The sequence below is a fragment of the Leopardus geoffroyi genome, chromosome B3, assembly GCF_018350155.1.
Source record: "Leopardus geoffroyi isolate Oge1 chromosome B3, O.geoffroyi_Oge1_pat1.0, whole genome shotgun sequence".
NCBI classification, from domain to species: domain Eukaryota; kingdom Metazoa; phylum Chordata; class Mammalia; order Carnivora; family Felidae; genus Leopardus; species Leopardus geoffroyi.
Genome location: NC_059337.1, coordinates 44545222 through 44569586, shown reverse-complemented (window position 1 = coordinate 44569586; position 24365 = coordinate 44545222). Strand labels below are relative to the sequence as shown.

Genomic DNA, 24365 nt, shown 5'->3' with positions numbered 1-24365 from the left:
TGTAGGACCACCCGTTTTACTAAGTAAAAAATAATATTAAAAATTGAAAGCCAAGTCTTTCTGGTATTTAGAAGTCTGAAGAAATCATCGTCTAGTTTTTTTTTTAAAGAGCAAATTCCAAGGGAATCCCTGCCTCTCCCTTAGTTCACTGCCAAATGATTCACAACTAAAATATGTCTGGGATATGGAAGCATGTGACAAAGTTGAAAAAAAAAAAAGCTCAAGTCCATTAAAAAAAAAGCTCAATGTTTTAAAAAGGGAATGGCAGGGGGTGCGTGGGGGGCTCAGTCTGTTAAGCACCTGGCTTCAGCTCAGGTTATGATCTTGTGATATGTGAGTTTGAACTCCACATCAGGCTCTCGGCTGTTAGTGTGGAGGGAGCCCGCTTTGAAATCTCTGCCCCTTCCCTGTGCTCTTTCTCTCTCAAAAATAAATAAACATTAAAAAAAAAAAGGGGGAATGGTAGGATGAGGAAGTTACATATTAAAATACATAAAACAATTTTACTAATAATTACTCATTAAAAAATATTTTATAACCGATTATAAAAATCGAAACAAAACTTGGTATTTGAGAATAAAAATATTCAACTGTTACTTATAATAGTTAAGAAGATTTCTCGAACTAGTTCTCATACTAGCATAAAACACATTTAAAAATTCTAAAAACAAAGCAGATATAACTTTGGATTACAAAACATGTATTTTACAAACGGTGCAAATATTTCTGAAACTTTCACTGCACATTAAAGAACAAGATACAAAAATTAAATAAGTCCATTCCTTCTTAGGTCCAAATTGGCTACAGTAACATCAGCTGATGATGAGCTTTTCCAAATTCATCTCCTGTGGTCTTAGGAAATTTAATCAGTACAGATAAGAAAAAAATAGCTTATGATGTATCACATATTAGCCTTATCAGTTGAAATAATGAGATTTTTCTGGAAAACATGATCATCTCTGCTTTCAGTAGCATATTTTAACACTCAGCTGAAATTTGTGCCAAGAGATAGAGGTATTCATCACCAAACCTATAACGCCACAGAAGGTTTGTTTTATTTATTTTTTATTTTTTTATTTTTAATTTTTTGAAGGTTTTTTTTTTTTTTTTTTTAAAACTGATGGTTGACCAACAAGAAAACTGTTAACTTGTGACTTTTCAGAGACATGGAGTTATTTATTTTTAATTTTTGGCTTCTGCAATAAAATTGCATCAAGTTTTTGAAGATATTAACTTTATTAACTTGCAACAATCATTTTAAAATAGTATATAAAAACTGTCACAATGCATCAGAAGCAAGGTTTATGTTGCTCAAAATTATTTCTGACAGTGCCAAGATTCAGCTTTTTGAGCCAATCTCAACAGATTGGTGATATAATTCAAATTGTTAACATAACACACAATGATAAATATTGCTCTTGAAAAAAAGCAAATGATTTTCCTATTTACAGTTTTTGGAAAAGGTCTACTATAAAAATATTTTTCTCCTCTATATGTTTCCCTGCCATGATAATGTTAAAACATATCTAGATTCTCTTCAAACGTCAAGTGGTAAAAGTATAACATTCCATTTTAGCTGAAACATTCCTTTACATAGCCAACATATTTTTTCAAGGCACTCTAAGAACTCTCAAGGACACTGAAAGAAAAATGTTCATCTTGTCCAGTGATATTCTGGGTATACTTCCCCCTCCAACTTTTCTAAATTGAACATTGTTAAAACCAGTTTTTCTTCATTTTCCATGGCAGAGTCCTTAAGTTATTTTTCTTTTATTTGGAGCTTCTCCTTCATTTTCAACTTGCTGAGCAGGCAGACTTTTGGTTTCCATGGAAACTGGATTCCTGCGGCTGCGTGTAGGCATTCTTGTTCCACCAACCTAAGAGAGGAAGCAAATAGTTTAACATGTTTACAACATATTTATATACAGACAACTCCATATTATTTATATATGTACTAATTACCTTGCAAATAGTCCTTTATATATTTTCAATCTCCAGCCACCTGGCTGCTTCTAAACAAACTTTAATTTGACACAGTGTAAAGTACTAAACTTTCAAATGCAATCACAGAAGGAATAGATCAGGGTAGGTGGAGAGAAGTGAAGGGAGAAACTACTCTGTGTGTTAAACCTGGAAGAGGCTGAAATGTTAAATTAGAAAATGATAGGATGACAGGCTTTTTGAGCAACGTGTTTGCAATAAAGACTGAAGGACAGAAGAAAGGTAGAAATGAAAAAAACGATAGGAGAGAAAGGAAATACAAGAAAAAGGTCGGAGGTGGTTAAGAGGGGGAAAAATTGTAAAATGGAGAAAGAGACAAAGAGTAAGAAAAATAGCCAAGTCTGCAGAGAAAACGAGGGAAAATAAATGTGGGGGAAAAAAAGGAAGGCAAAAAAAGAACCCAAGTAAAAAGGAAAACTTGAGAAGCTGAAAGAGAAGATTCTTGCAAGAAAGAAAAATGGGAAGAAAAAATTAGAAAGAGGCTACAGAGGAAAAAAGGAAGAAGGGAAGTGGGAGGAAGAAAGTTTGGTGGGGGGCTGGTGCTACCTTAATATCTACTCCTCTTCAGCAAAAGTAGCTGCCCACCCTCACTTTCTAGTCCACACAGCCTACAGAAGAGAGAAGACGTATTCTTAGCACACAATCCCTTGCTAACTGTAGTCCTGCTGAAGATGAGATCTGGAAATTCTGTCATCTCCTTAGCCACTAAGAGAACATAGTTTTGACAAGTGGTAATGGAGAAACTCAGGCCTTGCAGAGAAGGGTCAAGGCCATACAGCCTAAAACCATCTCCCCAGGACCTGTCCATTTCTGCTTCTATTTTCCCTGGCCACCTTGCACCCTTTGTATCTTCACATCTTGTCCAGTGAATTCCAGACCTGGTGGTGATGGGTAATATTGTTACTCCAAGCACACTCATATTCCTAAATATGAGACATATTATTAGCATTGCTCTAACGGGCTACTGGCTCACTCAGGATGCACCAGACTCCAGCTTCCCTAACCTAGTATGTTATCTCTTCAGGGGTATTTTTTAGTTTACCATCAGATGACCAGAAAGGACAAACTCCAGTTGGGATTTGAGTCTGCCAGTGTCTGTCCGAATCTGATGAACTTTTCAAATGCACTGATTAGAAAAGGGCTGTGATTTTCAGATTATCTATACCACTCCCCACTCAGCTGATATTTACTATAAGAGTATAGTGATGACCCTAAATTGCATCTACTATATCGCTGAGGAAAGTAAGCATTGTGAAACTTCCATCGTGAAATTTTGTGTGTGTGTGTGTCTAATGAGTATCTATTACCAAAGTTGTAGAAAGAGAAAAGGGATGGGCACAGAGCCTCTGCAAAAGTACTGGAAGTGGAAAAAGTCAGGAGTGGCATAGAAAGCAAGGGAAATCCTCCTATTAAGCGCTCCTCCATGAAGCAAGAGGCAGATATAGACTCCACTGTGGTATCTCTCAGGGTTAGTACTTAAGGCACTACACAAAGATGAGAACTGCAAATGGACTAGGGACTAAAGGATTGTATCAGAGACAGGAATATTTGTTGTATGAGTTTTTACACCATTAAATATGTGGATGATTTTTGTTTCATGTAGGGTGTTACATCCTTAGGTTTTCTGAAGCTTTAGTGTTTTCCCATTGCTGCTAAGGCTAGAAACCCTGTCTGCTTACCTTGACTTGGAGTCCCATTCCCATGGCCTGGTTAGGAGGAAGTAAGGGAGGAAGGTCAGGTAATTCCCACCAGACATAAAGCTAGATTGTAGCGAGATGTGTAAGAGATGACCAAAAACTTTCAAGGACTTGAAAACATATCAAACCAAGCATTAATTATCTAACTGCCTACTGGACCTAACAGCTGCGTCTTAGATAATCTCACTAAGGGTTTGTCCTTGGCACTGAATACATGAAGTGTCTTAAAAAATACAAACCAGCAACTGCTCGGTCATATAGATACAAGTGAACTGTTTACTTTTGTATTTATATGGCCAAACCCTGAACATATGGAATCGTATTGAAGTATTAAACCAAAAAGGAATAAGTCACCCCCATACAGAATTGTATGTCACAGGTGAGACACTATAATCAGGATATCCAAATGAAATGGAAATCTTTATCCTTGAAAGAACATAAATCTTTCAAAAGTAGTTTTCAATTAGATTTAAGTTAGTGAAGAAAATTTTGCCTTAGGAAGTTATAAAAATCACTAGTCAAATGAAATTTAAACTGGAAATAACAAACCAGAACTGTAGACAAAATGATTTAAAATGTTAACTTTATCCATTCTTTCACTTATAGCAACTAGTTAACCATATTTATATGTTTTCATGGCCAGAGTTAGCTAAGAATGAGCAAGGAGTTCTCATTTCTAAAAAGATCTTCCCATACAGTAACATTAGGGTAAAGAGCTGAAAAATATAAACAACATCATTACTCTAAATTATAAAAAGATCCTCAATATTTGCATTCCAGCCATTTCTAAAAGGATTTGAAAACACAGATTAATATACCATGGGGGGAGGGGGGGAAAGAGAAGATATCCATAGAATATGTAACTGATAGCTGTTCCAGGACACACATACTGGTAAGATTATGGAACTCAGACAATAATTTTGACTCAAAGATTTTTGGCAGCAGGGAAGGAAAATACACTCAGTTTTTACTTCCTGAACATTCAGATCCACTTGTACAGAACAAAACTCTTCCTACAACTAAACCCAAACTGGAGTATCTTATATGATATAAAGAATGAGTGACATGGTGAAGAGTTTCTTTAGCCATGGCTTTACAAAAGTTTCAGACAGGGAAAAGTCATTCAACTGGTATTTCTAGGAAGGATTCTACAAAGAGAGTAATGTTAATTATAACTCAATAAATATGGAGTTATACAATACTTTGTAAACACAATTTAGTCCTTAACAGTTCAGCGTACATTTAATAAGGTGCTGCATTCACTAATGGCTAACACTTACTTTTCTATTTTTCTATACCCTACTTATCAATTTTTAGTTGTACCACCGTAATTTTATTGTATATATTCTTCTGCAAATTGTCTCAAATATTTAATGAAATCAAACAGTATAAATAAAAATCAGAAAAAAATGTAACTTTGCTTTTCATAGGAACACAGGGATTTAACTAGCTGGATGCTCCCAATGGACAAGCTATTAGAATTTTCTTTAGTTGACTTATAAACCTTACAAAAATAGAAACTTCCACTGATAATAAATGGACTCAGTAAAGCATAAAACTTTATCTAGTCTTATGAAAATAGTTTTTAGAATGATATTGTGATTAATGTAGCAAATGTGGACAGGATGTTAAAATACTGTACTGTCAATGAAACAGATAAACAACCTAATGGAACATTTAATTGCCAAAAAGATCTTACCTTTTGTTGTGGTGTGGGACCTAGTGATTTAGGTGGAAAAGTACAAGGTATTCTTCCATGATGGATATGATATGGTAGTAACAGACTGGGATCTAAAGGGACCCAGGGAACTGAGAGACTGGAAGGTACACCAGGAAGGCTGCAATGTGTTTTATGTAAATTGTAGGCTGTCCTAGTAACTTTTCCATCAGATGTCTTGTAGATCAGGAGTGAAGAATCTTCTGCTGCGTGAGACAACAAGTAGGAACCCTCCTGCAAGCTAAATCATACAAGGAAATACAACTCATTGGCTCACTGTGTCAATTTGAACAGCATTTTCTCAATCATCATCTATTAGTAAAATTGAAAACAATTATGGGAAGGGAATACCACCTCTAAAAACACTTCTATGACCAAATAAGTTTTAATAAGTCTTATTCTTGACTATTTTCATTATTTTTAGGCAATTATTTTTTTTTATTACATTTCTTTATTTTTGAGAGGCAGAGACAGAGCGCGAGTGGGGGAGGGGCAGAGAGAGAGGGAGACACAGAATCTGAAGCAGGCTCCAGGCTTTGAGCTGTGAGCACAGAGCCCGACGCGGGACTCGAACTCATGGACTGCGAGATCATGACCTGAGCCGACGTTGGACGCTTAACCGACTAAGCCACCTTTAGGAAATTATTTTAATTCTTATTCCAAAGTTCAGGATATATAATTACTTTCTTTTTACTGTTATCTTAATCAATTTTCAAGTGTTTGGTAATTTAATGGGAAACAGTCTAATTCTCTAATCCATGGATAACATATAATGAAAACCATTTCAGGAGTGTACATACACAACAAACACAGAACCTGCTTTGTATCCAGTAATATAAAGATTAAGAGATATAGAAGTGAATATGATATAGTTTAAAAGAAAGTGGAAGGAAAAAAATAGAACAATCACAAAATATGAGGTGCTATTAGAAAAAAAATAACAGTAGCAGCTGATAGGTATGAATGTTTATCATGAGCTAACTATTATACTGCTTAAAAACCATTTTACTATTGAATTCTCAACAACAAATCTTTAAGGCATAATTTTAACTATTCACTCCATATTAGAGCTAAATAGAAATTAGAGACACTAAACAATCTGCCCAAAGTTCTGAGTGCAGGGCTTAGATATACACTCAGGGGGTTGAACTCCATAGGCCATAACCTTAATTATGATTCTCTACCATTACAATAATCACTTCTATCAAACAACAAATCTACATTTTCCTTGTCTCCTTAGAAAGCTTTAAGGAATTCAGTATATCAACATAAAGAGCCAAAAGGCTATGATTAACATCCTGTGCTTTCTTGGGATTTTATATTCCTCTAGCTCAAAGGTGCTAGAACATCAGCTATTTCCCATATCATTTAAAATAAGGATTAATCATACTTTAGTTAAATGCATCTGCCTACAAACCTGGTAAGTTATGTTCCATTAATTTCTTTTTAGAAATTAAAAAAAAATTTTTTAGTGTTTACTTTTGACACAGAGTGCAAGCAGGGAAGGAGCAGAAAGAAACAGAGACACAGAATCGTTCTGAGCTGTCAGCACAGAGCCTGACGCAGAGCTCACACTCATGAGCCATGAGATCATGACCTGAGCTGATGTCGGATGCTTAACCGACTGAGCCACCCAGGTGCCCTGTTCCCATTAATGGGATACTTCAAGGAAGAGTGTCTTCAAAGTACCATACAGTGCAATGTACTAACCATGGTAGGCAGAATAATGACCTCCCAAAGATGCCTATACCTTAAACCCTAGAGTCTGTGAATATATTACATTACCTGGCAAAGCAGAACTGAGATGGAATTAAAGTTCTAATCTGATTTTAAAATGGTAAGATTTTCCTGGATTATGTTAGTGGGCCCAATGTAATCAGAAGAGTCCTTCAATGTAGAATAGGGAGGCAGAAGGGGCTCAGCGGGGAGATACAACTATGAAGAAGTCAGAACAATGTGATGTGAGGTCTTAACCTGCCTTTGAAACTTTGAAAAAGGAAGAGGTCAACAAGCCAAGGAATACAGGTGGCCTCTAGAATTCACAAATGTCCAGGAAAGAGATCATACCCAGAGTCTACAGGAAAAAAAAAAAAAAAAAAAAAATCACTCTGGCTGACACCTTGATTTTAGCCCAGCAGAACCTGTTAGACTTAACAGAATTGAAAGATAATAAATTTGTATTGTTTTACAACATGAATTTTGTGGGAATTTGCTATAGCTGCAGTAGAAAATGAATACACAAACTAAGATATCAATAATAAAATTTCAAAAAGCATCTGACAAATGTCATGTATAAGTACTGTGCTTCACATGAAGAACACAGTACACAAAATAAAATTTCTGCCACAGAATCACAGAACTGAACAGTACCTATGAAATTAATAAACTCAACACCATCATTTTATAAATAAGGAAACTAACATAATAAGTTGCATAATAAGTAGAAGACTCAGAAGTTTGAGATTTTTTCACTTTTAGTTCAGACTCTTGAATTGTTTTTTAGTTTATCTTTAGTAAGGGCATAACAGGAATGCAAAGGTTCACATAATGAAACAGTCTGATAAAAATACTCAGGTGGGGAATCCATATTAAAGATTTCTCTGGACTTACTGAGTTTTGAACACCAGCTCTATGTTGCTTCCTTATCCTGAATATATAAACAATATAGCTAGGCTACGCTCCTTAATGGCCCCCAGAATATCCACATCTTAATCTCCAGAACTTTGGAATGTTACCTTGAATGGCTTTCCAAATGTGATTAAGGTGCAATGTGACAAAGGAAGCAGAAATCTGAATGATGCACTTTGAAGATGGAGAAAGAGGCCACAAATCAAGGAATATGACTATGACCTTAGAACCTCCAAAAAGAATCAGTTCTGCTGACATGAGTTTAGACCAGTGAAAATGATTTTGGATTTGTGACCTCCAAAACTGTAAAAGAGTAAGTCTGCGCTGTTTTTTTTTTTTTTAATTTTTTTTTTTCAACGTTTATTTATTTTTGGGACAGAGAGAGACAGAGCATGAACGGGGGAGGGGCAGAGAGAGAGGGAGACACAGAATCGGAAACAGGCTCCAGGCTCTGAGCCATCAGCCCAGAGCCCGACGCGGGGCTCGAACTCACGGACCGCGAGATCGTGACCTGGCCGAAGTCGGACGCTTAACCGACTGCGCCACCCAGGCGCCCCGAGTCTGCGCTGTTTTAAACCAGTAAATTTGTGGTAATTTGTTACAGTGACAATAGGAAACCAATACAACAGAGCCTTACAGAAAAATGTTTATTTACTAGTAAGCTGGGTACTATTATATTATCCTTTTATTTATATTTTCACAATTTAAATCTTGACAAAATAGAACAAATGTTGCATTTCTGGGTTTTGTTTTTTTTTTAATCTACCCCTAATAGTATATATTCCAAGTTTCTATGAATTTCACCCAAGAAAATCATACATATCAATGCAAAATGTCCAAAAAATACTTACCTACTCAATTTCTTTAGAATGTGTTGGAGGATGTTAAATAAACTTGAAATCCTATTAAACAGAAGAAATTCATGTAAAGTTAAATGTTAAAAAAAAAGGTATTCTTAACAATTGTGGCTTCTCAGAAAGAGAAATACCCTCATTAACAAAGCAAAAAAAAAAAAAACCCCATAAAATAATAGAAAACGGAGAATGCCAAAAATATTATTTAATTAAAAGACTTAAAAATTTACTTAATTTTTGCCATTTCCTGATTTCTCTTCACAATCATAAAATATTTGACCTGTGTGAATCAGATGTAAAGAGATCACAATTTTATATTCAAATTATAAACTTTAAAAATATTCAGAAGTCTTCAGCAGAACTAATCTGCAAAAAGCTTGCCTTTTAGAGAAGGTGGTGAATTAGCTTCCAAAGTAACTGAGAGGTATTTTAAATGTGTGATGCCAGAGAAGCCACTGAGTGGCGACAGGATAGTTAAAGGGAAATGAAATATATTTCTTTTGTATCTTTTCTAGACCTAAATTCATTCCTCAACTATTTATTTAAAAATAGGTTTGATTGGGAATGTTGGGGCAGGCAGTGAGTAATGCATGGAAAACATTTTTTATTCATGTAAAGAAAAAAAATTACCCCTCAAAAGAGGCAGTCCTTATAATAGAAGTGGACATTTTTGAGAACAAGCAGAGAATTCAAGACTGAATCTGAAATCCTTCAAAAATTGTGTCAAGCCCCAAAGCTGGAACTCTGCAACCAGTCTAAGTCAGGACAGTGCTCATCCTACTGGTGAATTAAACATCTTCACTACCAAGGTTATCACTCTAGCTTGGCTGTGTGCTCTGGAGCAAATCACTCTAAGGCCCAGCTTCCCAACATGTAAAATGGGGATAATACTACCACCAGTCTTTTCTCGAAAGCTGTGACATACAAATTAGACAACGTTCGTAAATTATGTTCCTTTGCATTTTGGTACGTGGAGTCCTGAGCACAATAAACTCATTTCGATCTGATGTACAGTCATCCGTGGCACAGGGGAAACTTTTAGAAGTCAGGATGTCTAAATAGAAAGCTTGGAGCTAAGAGTCTAGGACTGTACTGTTCTTTCCCATCCCTGAAAAGGAGTGACGTGTGCTCTCATGCACTTCCCAGATGCTGGGCTACTACTCTCCCTCTAGCCTTCTCTGTCTGAAGTAGAAAGACTGGAACCACTGGTATTCTATTTAATTGGAAAATGCAGATGATTAATACAGATGGATCACAAACTGGGTCAGGGGAAGCCTCAATGTATAAAAGGTATAAAAGTCTTGAAAATAAATGATTTAAATTTAACCAATATTTAGAGATAAATGAAAATTAGTGATCATATTAACAAGTTTTTAAAATCCCACCACAAAGTAAACTTTCTTACTTGAGTGCTGAGAGTTTTTCTTTTAATTCTTCTGAGGTAATTTCTTCTAGCAGAAAAAGCTTTGAAGTAAATGCATCAATATGTCCTAAAATAAAATATCAAACTTATAAAGAACAATTGCAGTACTGAAAAACAAAAAAAGTTATCCAGTCTCCTTAAAGATGTTTTTACAAAAATGTAACACCTGTAAAGGAACTTTACATTCTAAAAGAGAATTATACATTTTATTAAGTTTATTAAGTAAAGCTGCATTTTAAAATGACACTAAAGTCAGATTATAAAAGACATACATATTAATTCTAAAATATTTGCTGAATATAGAAAAGTTTACACATATGCACACCAAAAACTAACCTCTAAGTCCCAAATTTAAGAGTAACAACTGATAAGGGGCCTGGGTGACTCAGTTGGTTAAGTGTCTGACTCTTGTTTTCAGATCAGGTCATGATCTCATGGTTCATTAGATCAAGCCCCATGTCAGGTTCTGTGCTGACAGTGTTGAGCCTGCTTGGGATTCTCTGTCTCCTTCTGTCTCTGCCCCTCCCCTGCTCGCGCACACCCTCTTTTTCTCTCAAAATAAATAAAATTAAAAAAAAAAACCCTAACTTAAAATATTGGTGTTTCTATTTCCTATTAATGTTGCATTTTCATAGAGATGGAAACAACCTAAGCATACATCAACGGATGAATGGATAAAAATGTGGTATACATAAAAAATGGAATATTAGCCATGAGAAAGAAGGAAATTCTGTTTACAACAATACAGATAGACTTAAGGGCATTATGTTAAGGAAAATAAGAATGAAAAAGAAAACATTATGTGGAGTCTAAAAATAAAAGTCAAACTCATAGAAACAGAGTAGGAAAGTGGTTTCCAAGGGCTGGGGGAGGAAGGAATAGACAGAGGTGGTAAAATGGTACAAACTTTCAGCCATACGGTCTGAGAATCCAATATGTAGTGCGGTGACTATAGATGATAACACTATACTGTATGATTGAAATCTGCTAAGAGAGTAGAACTTCAATTTAAATCATCAAAGGGAAGAATCCTTTCACAGTGTACACGTATATCAAATCATCATGATGTACACTTTAAATATCTTACAACCTGATTTGTCAATTATACTGCAATAAAGCTAAAAAAAAGTCTGGCTATTAAAGCACACCATAAGATTCCCCATGGTTAAAAAAAACAACAACAAACTGTACTTAAGGTCCTACTTTCTTACAAGTATGACATAATTCCAGAATTCTAAGAAACAACGTAGCAAAAGACAACACTTCCATTTTAAAAAGTAACATGTACCTTATACAACAAAATAGGTTGAGACAGGACACTTAGGTTTTAAAATGTACCAAGGAATGGGAATGCAAGCTGGTGCAGCCACTCTGGAAAACAGTATGGAGGTTCCTCAAAAAACTAAAAATAGAACTACCCTATGACCCAAAAATTGCACTACTAGGTATTTATCCAAGGGATACAGGTGTGTTTCGGAGGGACACATGCACCCCCATGTTTATAGCAGCACTATCAACAATAGCCAGAATATGGAAAGAGCCCAAATGTCCATCAATGGATGAATGGATAAAGATGTGCAGGGGCACCTGGGTGGCTCAGTCAGTTAAGCGTCTGACTTCAGCTCAGGTCATGATCTCATAGTTCGTGAGTTTGAGCCCCGCATCGGGCTCTGTGCTGACAGCTTAGAGCCTGAAGCCTGCTTCAAATTCTACGTCTCCCCTCTCTCTGCTCCTCCCCTGCTCATGCTCTGTCTCTCCTTCAAAAATAAATAAAAACATTTAAAAAAATTAAAAAAAAAGATGTGGTATATATGTACAATGAAGTATTACTCGGCAATCAAAAAGAATGAAATCTTGCCATGTGCAATTACGTGGATGGAAGTGGAGGGTATTTATTCTAAGAGAAATTAGTCAGAGAAAGACAAATATCATATGACTTAACTCATATGAGGACTTTAAGAGACAACACAGATGAACATAAGGGAAGGGAAACAAAAATAATATAAAAACAGGGAGGGGGACAAAACATAAGAGACTCTTAAATATGGAGAACAAACAGAGGGTTACTGGTGGGGGTGTGGGGTGGGGGATGGGCTAAATGGGTTAAGTGGCACTAAGGAATATACTCCTGAAATCACTGTTGCACTTTATGTTAATTTGGGTGTAAATTAAAAATAATAAAATTTAATTTAAAATAAACAAATAAATAAAATGTATCAAGGAAGAATGATATAAAAGATAGCCCTGGGGGCACCTGGGTGACTCAGATGGTAAGCATCCGACTTCGGCTCATGTCATGAGCTCACAGTTTTTGAGGTCAAGCCCCGCATCGGGCTCTGTGCTGCTAGCTCAGACCCTGGAGCCTGCTTCGGATTCTGTGTCTCCCTCTCTCTCTGCCCCTCCCCGACTTGTGCTCTGTCTCTCTCTGTCTATCAAAATAAATAAAATGTAAAAAAAAAAAAAAAAAAAAATTTAAAGATAGCCCTGAGTTAAATGTTACAAAATCAAGTCAATACAAAAACCATGCTTTGTACCAGAGTTAAAAACATCAATTAGTATGACAAGAATGTAACACTCATCAATGCTGAAAATATCACTTTTTGTCTTTATTTTTTAACTTACAATATTTAGTTATCAAAACACATTACCTGGGAAGCTGACGTCAATCACTGGGACAACAAAAAGTGCACATGTCATTTTTATATATAGCTCCCTTTCATTTGCTTTGTGCTCATAAAAAGAATTAGAAACATTTTTATCAGATGCTCTACCTTAAAACAATGAATCCATTTGTCCCACGTCCATTTGTTATTTCCTGTGCCAAGTTTTAGTTTCACCTCTGCATTTCTAACACTCATTATACAGTGGCATTTCTTTTTTTTTTTTTTTTTAATTTTTTTTTCAACGTTTATTTATTTTTTTGGGGACAGAGAGAGACAGAGCATGAATGGGGGAGGGGCAGAGAGAGAGGGAGACACAGAATCGGAAACAGGCTCCAGGCTCTGAGCCATCAGCCCAGAGCCTGATGCGGGGCTCGAACTCACGGACCGCGAGATCGTGACCTGGCTGAAGTCGGACGCTCAACCGACTGCGCCACCCAGGCGCCCCTACAGTGGCATTTCTAATAACTGCTTTAATAACTGTAGAAAGGGAGTATTAAATATAATAAAATATATTTAGACATTTACTAAATATGCCTTTGAGAAGATTAATAAGTCATATCTTTTTCAAGAAATCTCAGTAAAAAATATAGTATATGTCAAATATGGTCAAAGATAACTATATAGAGAAGGCCAGACTAAGTGCTAGGAGCCCTACTTCTTCAAGGAGTTTACAATTCTCTCAATATTTGAGCATTTTCACGTGTGGGCCTCAAATGACTCCTGTGTACTTGAGATATTTATCTCCTCAGCCCTTGGGGCAGCCGAGGAAGGCTTGGAATGGAAAGTTTCTTGGCCATTGCCCTTCAGCCATGACCAATCTCTTGTACATCAAACTGGGCTATCCAAAGGTGGGAAAAATTGCTTTACAGAGCACAAATAAAGCCTTTGTGTAATAAAACTAAAGGCTTTCTATATATGCATCAAATCATACATATATTCAAACACACCTATACATGCATACATACATACACACAGGCAATCCTTGCTTTGCATGCAGTATGGGATGATAAAAATAACCATACAAACTGAAACCATGCAAGCAATTTTAATGATCAGCTGGAAAAATACAGTTGTCCCATAACCATTAAAACTTTTTGTCAAAACATTATGAATTCCCCATCAATTGTAAATGTTTAGGGAAATGAAAAAGATAGTAAAATTAATATTTATTTATATACTGGAATTTACAACATTACAAACACTGAAGATTATTTTATTTATAGAGAACTTATCAAGAGCAGTTTGAACACTGCTTGTCACCTTATTTTGGTACAACTTATGATAGAAAGCAAGCATCTCTTCTATGCTATGAACTGTCATACTCCTTTCTAAGTTAGGATCAGCTTCCAACATTGTATCCTCTATACTTCTGATGTCAGGAAACATCTCCAAGAGTTCCTTTAATGTAAAATCTTATGCTGGTGTCACTTTTTCATCCTTTATGTCACAACCACTTTCCTCATTTGTGTCCCTAAGTTGGCCTTCACTTCATCCCCGTGGTGACACATCTGCAGCCTCTTGAACAGCAGCGGTGCCGACATTCCCACGGTTGGCTATTTCTCCTGCAACCCCACTTCTGTTCAATTCCAACTGCACTTCCAGCAGTATCGCTGTATATTTCTTGGCTGTGCTTTAATCGTGGTCGGCCAACTATCCGCGTGATTATCCACTTTTGTAAAATGTCATGAGTTTATCACTGGGAGGCAAGGAAGGAACACAACGACACACTTTGTTTTCTGTGTGTGAAATCGGGACACAGGTACACAGTGACCACTGACAGACTGGAAAATGTGACATAACCGGTCACTGGTCATGATGTGCGTCTGTGTGGACTGGAGAGTCAGCAGTGAAGTCTGGAGTTTATACGATTAGTTATAGTAAATATACCAAAGTAACTGAAAGTGGTGTATCTTAAAACTGCAAATTCACAGGCCTGTCTTTTGTCATTTATATAGAACTGATATATAAAAAGGATTAGAAGGTAGATACACAAGTGGTAAGATTACTTCAGGAATTTCCTTTAAGGAGTATCTCTTAATGTTTTTATGGGGTTTGAGGATAAAAAAAATACTACAATTGAGGAGAAGAGAACTTGTTCATGGTAAAGAAGCAGACATATATTAAAAAAAAAAAAGGGGCGCCTGGGTGGTGCAGTCGGTTAAGCGTCCGACTTCGGCCAGGTCGCGATCTCGTGGTCCGTGAGTTCGAGCCCCGCATCAGGCTCTGGGCTGATGGCTCAGAGCCTGGAGCCTGTTTCCGATTCTGTGTCTCCCTCTCTCTGCCCCTCCCCCGTTCATGCTCTGTCTCTCTCTGTCCCAAAAATAAATAAACGTTGAAAAAAAAAAAAAATAAAAAAAAAAACAAAAAAAAAAACAGTACATTTATTCTACCTGAAAAAGAGACTATGAGCTACAGAAGTGGTTCTCAAGGTGCAGTCCCCAGACCAGCAACAGCAGCAGCACCGGAAAACATGCTAGAAATGGTAAGCCTTAGGTCCCCTCCCAGACCTACTGAGCTAGACACTATAGAGTCAGGGCCAGAAATCTCTACTCTCACAAGCCCTACTTGTGATTCTGATGAACAATCAAATTTGAAAATCAATGAACGCATGTCCTACAAACCAACGTGCTCTTCAGTTAAAGAAAGTAACTCCGATCTTACATCACTGTCTTTCTTGTAAGGTAAGTTTTATCTGAATCGCTCAATCATGCAGATTAACTCTATCCTCACTGTTTTCTCCAAAAGATCTAATGCACTGTTCCCTAATTTTGATTTCTGAGGAAAAATCATCTTAAATTTCCTCAAAATCTTGAGATCACAGGGTTGGATGGGGAAAAAATAATAAAATGCTTAAGTTAAATAGAGGAGTGGCTAGCAATGGTCAAAAGGAAAACTCAGGCCACATTTGAGAAAGGACTGTGGTGCATGAGTGCATGAATATGAGCATTTGGAAAGTTTCTAATCAAGACTTTAAGAATTCAGTTTCTAGAACACAGTAAAATCAGTTGTTTTAATTTACACTGATTAATATTGTCACATACAAAGTACTTCACTTTTGTTACATCTAACACCTACACCTCCCTCCCCCAATTCTTCCGTAGGCCTTTTTAGTGTTATGGCAAAGTTATTAACACTTAAAAACTGAATGAATCCTGGTCCTGCCAACTGAAAAACTCTGTATCTATGAATAAGTTACTTAATTATTCTGAACTTTTCTTTTCTCTTTTGCTTATAGCAGTGGTCTACACACATCAAAAACTTAAACAGAGCACTTAAAACAGAGCAAATTATTTTGGAAAAGTTAAAATAATATACAATGTATGAATATGCTTTGTTTTGAGAAATCTTGGTTTAATGATGTGTGATACAACTATTTGAAGGATGGATTAAAAGTTCAATTCATTTTGGGGTGCCTGGGTGGCTCAGTCAGTTAAGCATCTGACTTCAGCTCAGGTCATGATCTTGCAGTTTGCGTGTTCAAGCCCCACATTGGGCTCTGTGCTGACAGCTGAAGCCTGGAGCCTGCTTCAAATTCTGTGTCTTCCTCTCTCTCTGCCCCTCCCTTGCTTGCTCGCTCTCTCAAAAATAAGTAGACATTAAAAAATTAAAAAAAAAAAAAAAGTTCAATTCATTTTACTACAGGTCTGTGAGAGCTAAAAAAAGATCCAATGATACAAAGATCTAAATGCAACAAATGGCTCATTGCTGGGCTTGCTGAAGAGTGACAGTGATTGTTTTTAACACCATATACCAATTACACAAAAGTCTTTGTCTGAATTCTACTAATTAAAGTCCATCTTCCCTGTTGTTAACCAGTTTTTCTTACAAACATTACGACAGGGCCTGCATTCCTATCCTTGAGGCTCTATGGAAGATTTCAAAAGAGGTTTCTTTTTTTTTTTCTAATCTGATTCCAAGTTTTTAAAGTATACAGATATGTAAATTTTTTGTTTGCTTTTGTTTACAATAAGTGACACTTTGGGGCACCTGGTGGCTCAGTCGGTTAAGCAGCCAACTCCTGATTTTGGCTCAGGTAATGATCTCATTGTTCATGGGTTTGAGTCCGTGTTGGACTCCGCACTGACCATGGAACTAGCTTGGGGTTTTCTCTCTTTCTCTGCCTAACCCCTGCTCTCTCTCAAAATAAACAAACATTAAAAAAAGTAACATCTTTCATTTTTGGCAAGAAAATCATACTTAACATACCCAAGGATGCTGTACGGCACAACTCTTGGGGTGGCTGTTTACAAGGAAGGGATTGAATACAATGTCTCTCTAGAGGTGTGCTATGTGGAGATAATGAAGATTATTTTCAGTATTATACGTGACAGGACTGTATGACAACATAAAGACAGAGTACGATTTATCAATCCACGTACTTAATAATATAAGTAATGTTTAATTTTTCTTTAGAGAACAAATAAATAAGAGTTACAATATTCTCTTCCTACATCCCAGTGGCTTATCTTATGCACACCTAGGGACAAAAAGAACAAAGTATACAAATTCAATGGTTTTTTACCATTCCCCTTTTCCTTGACTTTTACTGTTCCTTCAACCAGTAATCAAAGGCAACCTCATTCATTCTAAACATAAGTGAGTACCTCCATGTGCCAGATACTGTTTTAGGAGCTTGAGATATCATCAATCAACAAGAAGCCCAAAGATGGGCATCTGATACAATTAAAGTACAAAGTTTACTAGTGGCAACCAGGAAAAGGGATTGGGAATACATTTGTGTGGGTAAAGAGTAAATGAAGCCAACTAGAGGAAAGAAACCTAGAGATGTGAGCCTGGTCTTTGTGGTTGCTTTTCTCTGGAAAAAGCAATGAAAGGCTAAGAAATGAACCAGGGCTTTCAATAGTCTTTCAGAATCAGAGGAACAAAACTGTATTTCGGGATCTATCAATGAAGTGAACACCTAAACTCTGAGTTGGGACCTTGTGTAAAAAGGGGTCCCTGGATTTGGTGATTCTTTAAAAGAACTCATAGGATTTAGCATATAGCTGTACTCATGGATAAGACGTATTACAGCAAAAGGATACAAAGCAAAAGAAAAATGACCAAAAGGAAAAGGTGGGTGGAGTGAGGTCCAGAGGAAACCAGTTGAAATCTATGAGTCTTTCCCGAATTTCTGTTTGGGGATGATGAAAAAATTCTGGAAGTGGACAGTGGTGATGGCTGCATAACACAATGAATGTACTTCATACCACTGAATTGTACGCTAAAAATGTATTCTGAATTGGATACTACGATGGTTAAGATGCTAAATTCTAGGTTATTCTAAAATATGTATATTTACCACAATTAAAAAACAAAGAGTCCCTTCCTACTGAAGTCACATAGGATGCACCTTAATTCTTCCAGCAACAAGTTTTTTTTTTGTATATTGGAAAAGCTCATCAGAGATTTAGCACTCAAGGTTTTTATTGGAGGTTCATAATGTAGGTGCCCACTGCCTAGCACATACCAAAATTCAACTTTCAAAGGAAAGCAGATGTTCAAGATAAGCCATATTGTCTGTACAGTGTGGGTACTATGACCTATCCTTATCAGTTAGAGAAAGTCTTCTATCAGTATAGAGAATGGTTTACTAGCTAAGTTCCCACGTATCAGCTAAGAGCCAGCCTTGCAAGGTCTTACACAGGTCTTTCCAAGACCTTACACAGGTCTTGTACAAGACCTTACACAGGTCTTTCCAATGATTGGTAGTGTCAGTCCTGCTACATCAACTCCTATCTACACAGACCCCGAATAGCAATACCCTAGCAGTAAGTGAGAAACAGACTGGTCTTTCTAGGGTCCAAAGTCAAGCTTTAAATGATCTAACTCCCTATAAGTGAATTAGGGTAGATTGCAAGTAATCTTGTCTAGGGCCATCTGGGTGGCTCAGTCTGTTGAGCATCTGACTCTTTATTTCAGCTCAGGTCATGATCCCAGGGTGGTGGGATCAAGCCTTGTGTTGGTCTCCATGGTGAGTGCGGAGCCTGCTTGAGATTCTCTTTCTCTCTCTCTCTCTCTCTTCCCCTCTCTCCAACTCACATGTTCTCTCTCTCAAATAAAAAAAACTTTTTCTTTAAGTAGTCTTGTCTACAGGAAGATACATTTTAGCTTTCTCATTACCTCTACAATTTTTCATATATAACAGCTAGCCCATGATAAAAAACAGCCTGGCATACAATGAAATAACATGGAAAAAAAAAAAAAAGAAATGTGAGATTAATTGTGTCCCCCACAAAAGATATGCTGAATCCCTAATCCACAGTACCTTAGAACATGACCTTCCTTGGAAACAGGATCATAGCAGATATAATTAAAGATTAAGATGAAGTCCTACTAAGATGAGTAGGGTGGGCCTTTAATCCAAGTGACTGGTGTCTGTATAAGAAGAAGACAGAGACACAGGAAGAAGATGCCTTTTGATGAGAGAAACAAGAGATAAGGGTGATGCATCTACAATCCAAAGATGTCAACAACTGCTGGCAAATACCAGATGACAAAAAGCATTCTATCTTCTGAAGGATTCTCTCCTACAGGTTTCGGAGGGATGATCCAGTGACACCTTGATTTTGGATTTCTAGCCTCCAGAACAAGAAATATCTGTCGTCTTAAGCCACTTACTTTGTGGTACTTTGTTACAGTAGTCCTAGGAAACTAATACATAAAAGAAAATAGAAAAGATCCACAAGAAATCTAGAAAACAGAGGCGCTGGGCACAGATTTTAAAATAATTTTACCTAATATGACAAAGGAAAGATTGAGAATTTCTATAGAAAACTATAATCTGTAAAAAAAGAAGCAAATGCAGGGGCCCCTAGGTGCCTCAGTCAGTTGAGTGCGTGACTCTTGATTCTGGCTCAGGTCATGATCCTGGGTCATGAGATCAAACCCGTGTCAGGCTCCACACTGAGTGTGGAGACTGCTTAAGATTCCCTTTGCCTTCCTCTGCCCCTCTCCCCTGCTCACCCACGAGCTCTGTCCCTCTGTGAAAGAAAGAAAGAAAGAAAGAAAGAAAGAAAGAAAGAAAGAAAGAAAGAAAGAAGGAAAGAGCCAAATAGAAAATCTAAAACTGAAAAATACAATAACTGAAATTAAGGACTCAAGTCATGGGTTAAATAGTGTATCAGGGACAGATGAAGAGGGAATTAATGAAGTAGAAAAAAAGTATCAAACATGAAGCATGAAGAGTCAAAAGGAAAGGTAAATACAGAAAAATAAATATAGGACATTAGGGATACAATAAGATAATAACACTGCAACTAAAATCTTGGAGGAGAAAGAGAGACAATGGAAAAGCAATGATGGTTGGGGACATAATGACAGAACTTTCCAAAATTGTTCAAAGTCATCAAGTCACATTTTCAAGGAGAAATATGAACCCCAAAAGGAATATTTACAAAGAAAATCTAAACTAAGCACATTGTGGGAAAATTGTTCAAAACCAGGAGGAAGATAAAATTTTGTCTGCCAGAGAAGAGACTTGTTACTTTCAAAGGAGCAAAAAATTAACATGGACAGCTGACTTTTCAAGAATAAAGTTGAAATAATTAATAACAACAACAATAATAATAATAATAAACCTTTTAGATGAATAAAAACTGGGATTCTCTGTCACTAACATATCTGTAATAAAGATAATAAAGGGTATTCTTCAGACAGGGAAAAATGACACTAGTTTGAATCTTAGAAATATGAGAAGAAAAGCAGTATATCAGGTAAATAACATGAATAAATGTAAATGAATATCAAAAGTATATACTAATAATAATGTATACAAAAATAAAATACTATTGGGGCGCCTGGGTGGCGCAGTCGGTTAAGGGTCTGACTTCAGCCAGGTCACGATCTCGCAGTCCGGGAGTTCGAGCCCCGCGTCAGGCTCTGGGCTGATGGCTCAGAGCCTGGAGCCTGTTTCCGGTTCTGTGTCTCCCTCTCTCTCTGCCCCTCCCCCGTTCATGCTCTGTCTCTCTCTGTCCCAAAAATAAATAAACGTTGAAAAAAAAAATAAATAAATAAAATACTATTGTCTGAGAAAAGACTACAGTACTTTTTAATGGAGATAAGTCTCAGGGATGCATGTTAAAATTATTAAAGTAGCACTCTCCAATTGAGCTTTTTGTGATGCTTGGAAATATACGCACTGTCCCATATGGTGACCAGATGCAGGTTTCAAGCACTTGAAATATGGCTGGTATAAGTGAGAAACTGAATTTTAAGTTTTACTTAATTTTAATAAATTTATAATAGTCACCTGTGGCTAGGAGCTACTGTATTGGCACACCTCTAGAGTAACCTTTAAAAGAGGAGTAAAAGAGAAAAGAAAAAAACAAGTAGGAAAAGAGTATATATATATTTATGTTAACAAAGAACTATTCTGTTAATAAAGGGGGAATAAATGGAATAAAAATATATTCAATTCACAAGAAAGCACTAAGACAAAGGTCTCTAAACCAATGAGTCAAATAGAAGTAATATATAAACTCAAATTTATTACTAATATGTGGTAATTACTATAGGTACTACAGACATTAGAAGAGAAGAGGATATTATGAAGACCTTTATGCCAGTACTTTTCAAAATTTAAACTGAAAACATTTCTTAAAAGCATACACATACCACAAGCTACGAAACTGATGCAAGAAATTAACTATCTGAATGGCTCTAAAACTAATTTAAAAACAGAATTGATAACTAGAAGCTTCTCAAAAAAGAAAACTTTAGGCTCACATGCTTCCTAAGTAAAATTCACCATTTATAGAAGAATTAACACCAACTTTACAGAAATTCTATCAGATAAGAAAAGAAGAGAGAATACATCTGAACTCACTTTATGACATAAACATAACCTTAATATCGACATCTAGGCAAGGTATTACAAACCAATCTCACTCATAAACACAGATGGCAGAATATTAACAAAATTAATATTAATATTAAATTAAATCTGCAAATATATAAAAAGAATAATATATTATGAGCAAGCTGGGTTTATGGCAGGAACACAAGGTTGTATTAACATTTCCTTTTTAAATTTATTTATTTATTCTGAGAGAGAGAGAGAGAGAAAGAGAGAGTGTGTGCACGCGTGAGTGGGGGAGGGGCAGAGAGAGGGAGAGACAGAGGATCCCAAGCAGGCTCCACACTGTCAGCACGGAGCCCAACATGGGGCCTGAACCCATGAACTCATGAGATCATGACCTGAACCTAAAACAAGATGGACACTTAACCAACTGAACCACCCAGGGGCACCAAGGTTGGATTAACATTTTAAATTCATCAACAGGATATGTCACATTAGTAGAATAAAAAAGTCACAGCAACACATCAAATGCGAAGAAAATAACTGATAGTTTTTTTTTTTTTTTTACCCATTCATGATTAAAATTCTTAAACTAGGAATACTAAGGAACTTCTTTATTATAATAAAAGGTATCTACAAAAACCTATGCAAAATACCAAACACAATGGTGAAATGTTGAAAACCTTCCCTCTTAAGATTAGAAATATGGGTAAAATGCCCATTATTCACCCTCTAATTAAGTGCTAGGTAATGAAGGCAAGGAAAAATAGGTATAAAGGTTGGAAAGAAGAAATAAAATGGTCATTGTTTGCAGAAGACATGATTGGTTACTTAAAACATCTAAATCATTAGAATGAATAAGTGAGTTTAGCTAAGTTGTTAGATAGAAGATGAATATACAAAATCAACATGCAAATAAAGTTTATATTTTAGTAACAAACCATAAGAAAGTAAAATGTCAGAAATACCATTTACAATAGCTTAAAAATACCAAACACCAACAAAATGCACTTAAAAGATATACAAGATCTCTATATACAAAATTGTAAAATACTAAGAGAAATTAAAGATATAAATAGAGAAATATACAAAGTTCACAGATTAGAAGATATGTTATTGTGAAGCTATCAATTTGCTCCACATTGAGTCAATGCAGTTGCTAACAAAAATCCCAATCTTCTTGCTGTTGTTGGTAGAAACTGACAAGCTGATTCCAAAATTTGTAAATACAAAGGGCCAAGAATAGCCAAGAAACTCCTGAAGAAAACCAATTGACAAGATTCACTTTACAACATAGAACATTTTATAAAGCTAGAGTGATTTAAACAGTGTTAATTGTCTAGCTAGAGTAGGTAGAAAAATTAAGTAATTACTCCAGGTGGAGTACTTAAAACAGGTACTGCCTGAAGGACATACAGGGAGTGAGAATTAGATTCACATATATGATTTATAATACAAGTAGCATTGGAGAGCAGCAGAGAAAGGGTGGTATTTTCAATAAAGAGTGCTAAAAATTGAAAATATGATCTTGATATTCCATGTAAAAATACCACATAAACTGTATATCTAAATAGAAGGGGTAGAAAAAAAAACAAAGATTCTAGAAGATAATATAGGGGAGCATCTTCATGATCTTGCTGGGGGATGCAGTTTAAAATGGGACAAAGAAAGCACTAATCATAAAGGAAATAATAAGTTCAAAAGATAGCATTAACAGACTGAAAAGGCAAGTTACAGAGTGGGAGAAAAATATCTGTAACATTTAAAACCAATAAAGAAGGACCAAACAAACAAAAATGTCACAACAGAGAAATGAGCAAGAAGTTTGAATAGGCAATTCATAAAACTGAACATCCAAATGCTCAATCACATGAAAGAGTGTCCAACTTCATAAACAACCAAAGAAAGGCAAAGTAAAACAATAATGAAATAATACTATCTACCTACCAGCATGGCTAAAATTAAGTCAACTGAGAAGCCCAAGTATGGGCAAGAATGTGAAAAAAACTGGAACCCTCACATATTGCTAATATAAGTGTAAGTTGTCTCAATCATTTTGGAAAACTTTCTGAAATTATCTACTGAATTTGAAAGCATACATAACCTAGTAATTCCACTCCTTGGCATATGCCCAATAGCAATATGTATGCATGCATTAGTAGACATTTACAAGTATGTTCAGAGTTCCATTAAAATGGAAACCACCCAGAGAGGTTCCTAAAGTTAAATGGATAAACTGTAGTATATTCTTATAAAGGAATATGTCAAAATAACAAAAGTAAACTACTGTTACATACAGTAACAATATGGATAAATTTCACACAACATGGATAAATTTCAAAAATTATGTTAATTGAAAGAAGGCATAAGCAAAAAACTACTATTTTATGGCTCCATGTGTATGGAGTGGGAAAACAATACGATCACATTGGAATTATGACTACAAATGGAGAAGAGGAAGAAGGCAATGATTGGGAAGGATCACTTGGGGATCTTCTGGGTCACTGGTAGTTTTCAGCTTCTTGATCTGGGTACTAGTTGCAGAGGTACTGGCTTTGTTATAATTCCTTGATTTGTACATT

At 36.1% G+C, this 24365-nt stretch overlaps 1 protein-coding gene across 17 annotated transcripts in view; it reads right to left on the bottom strand.

Annotated features, from left to right (window-relative positions):
- Positions 1 to 679: 679 nt before the first annotated feature.
- Positions 680 to 24365, bottom strand: part of ICE2 (interactor of little elongation complex ELL subunit 2) — a 65601-nt gene continuing 41915 nt past the window's right edge. For 16 of the 17 annotated variants that reach the window (XM_045449556.1, XM_045449545.1, XM_045449554.1 and 13 more), the window contains 4 exons: positions 10303 to 10387; positions 8895 to 8945; positions 5398 to 5656; positions 680 to 1877 (listed from right to left, as the gene is read on the bottom strand). In XM_045449556.1, the coding sequence (XP_045305512.1) occupies positions 1755 to 1877; positions 5398 to 5656; positions 8895 to 8945; positions 10303 to 10387 (518 nt within the window). In that variant the 3' untranslated portion in view covers positions 680 to 1754. Of the gene's footprint in view, positions 1878 to 5397; positions 5657 to 8894; positions 8946 to 10302; positions 10388 to 24365 lie in introns of those variants that run through there. The other variant, XM_045449560.1, reaches the window with a different exon arrangement.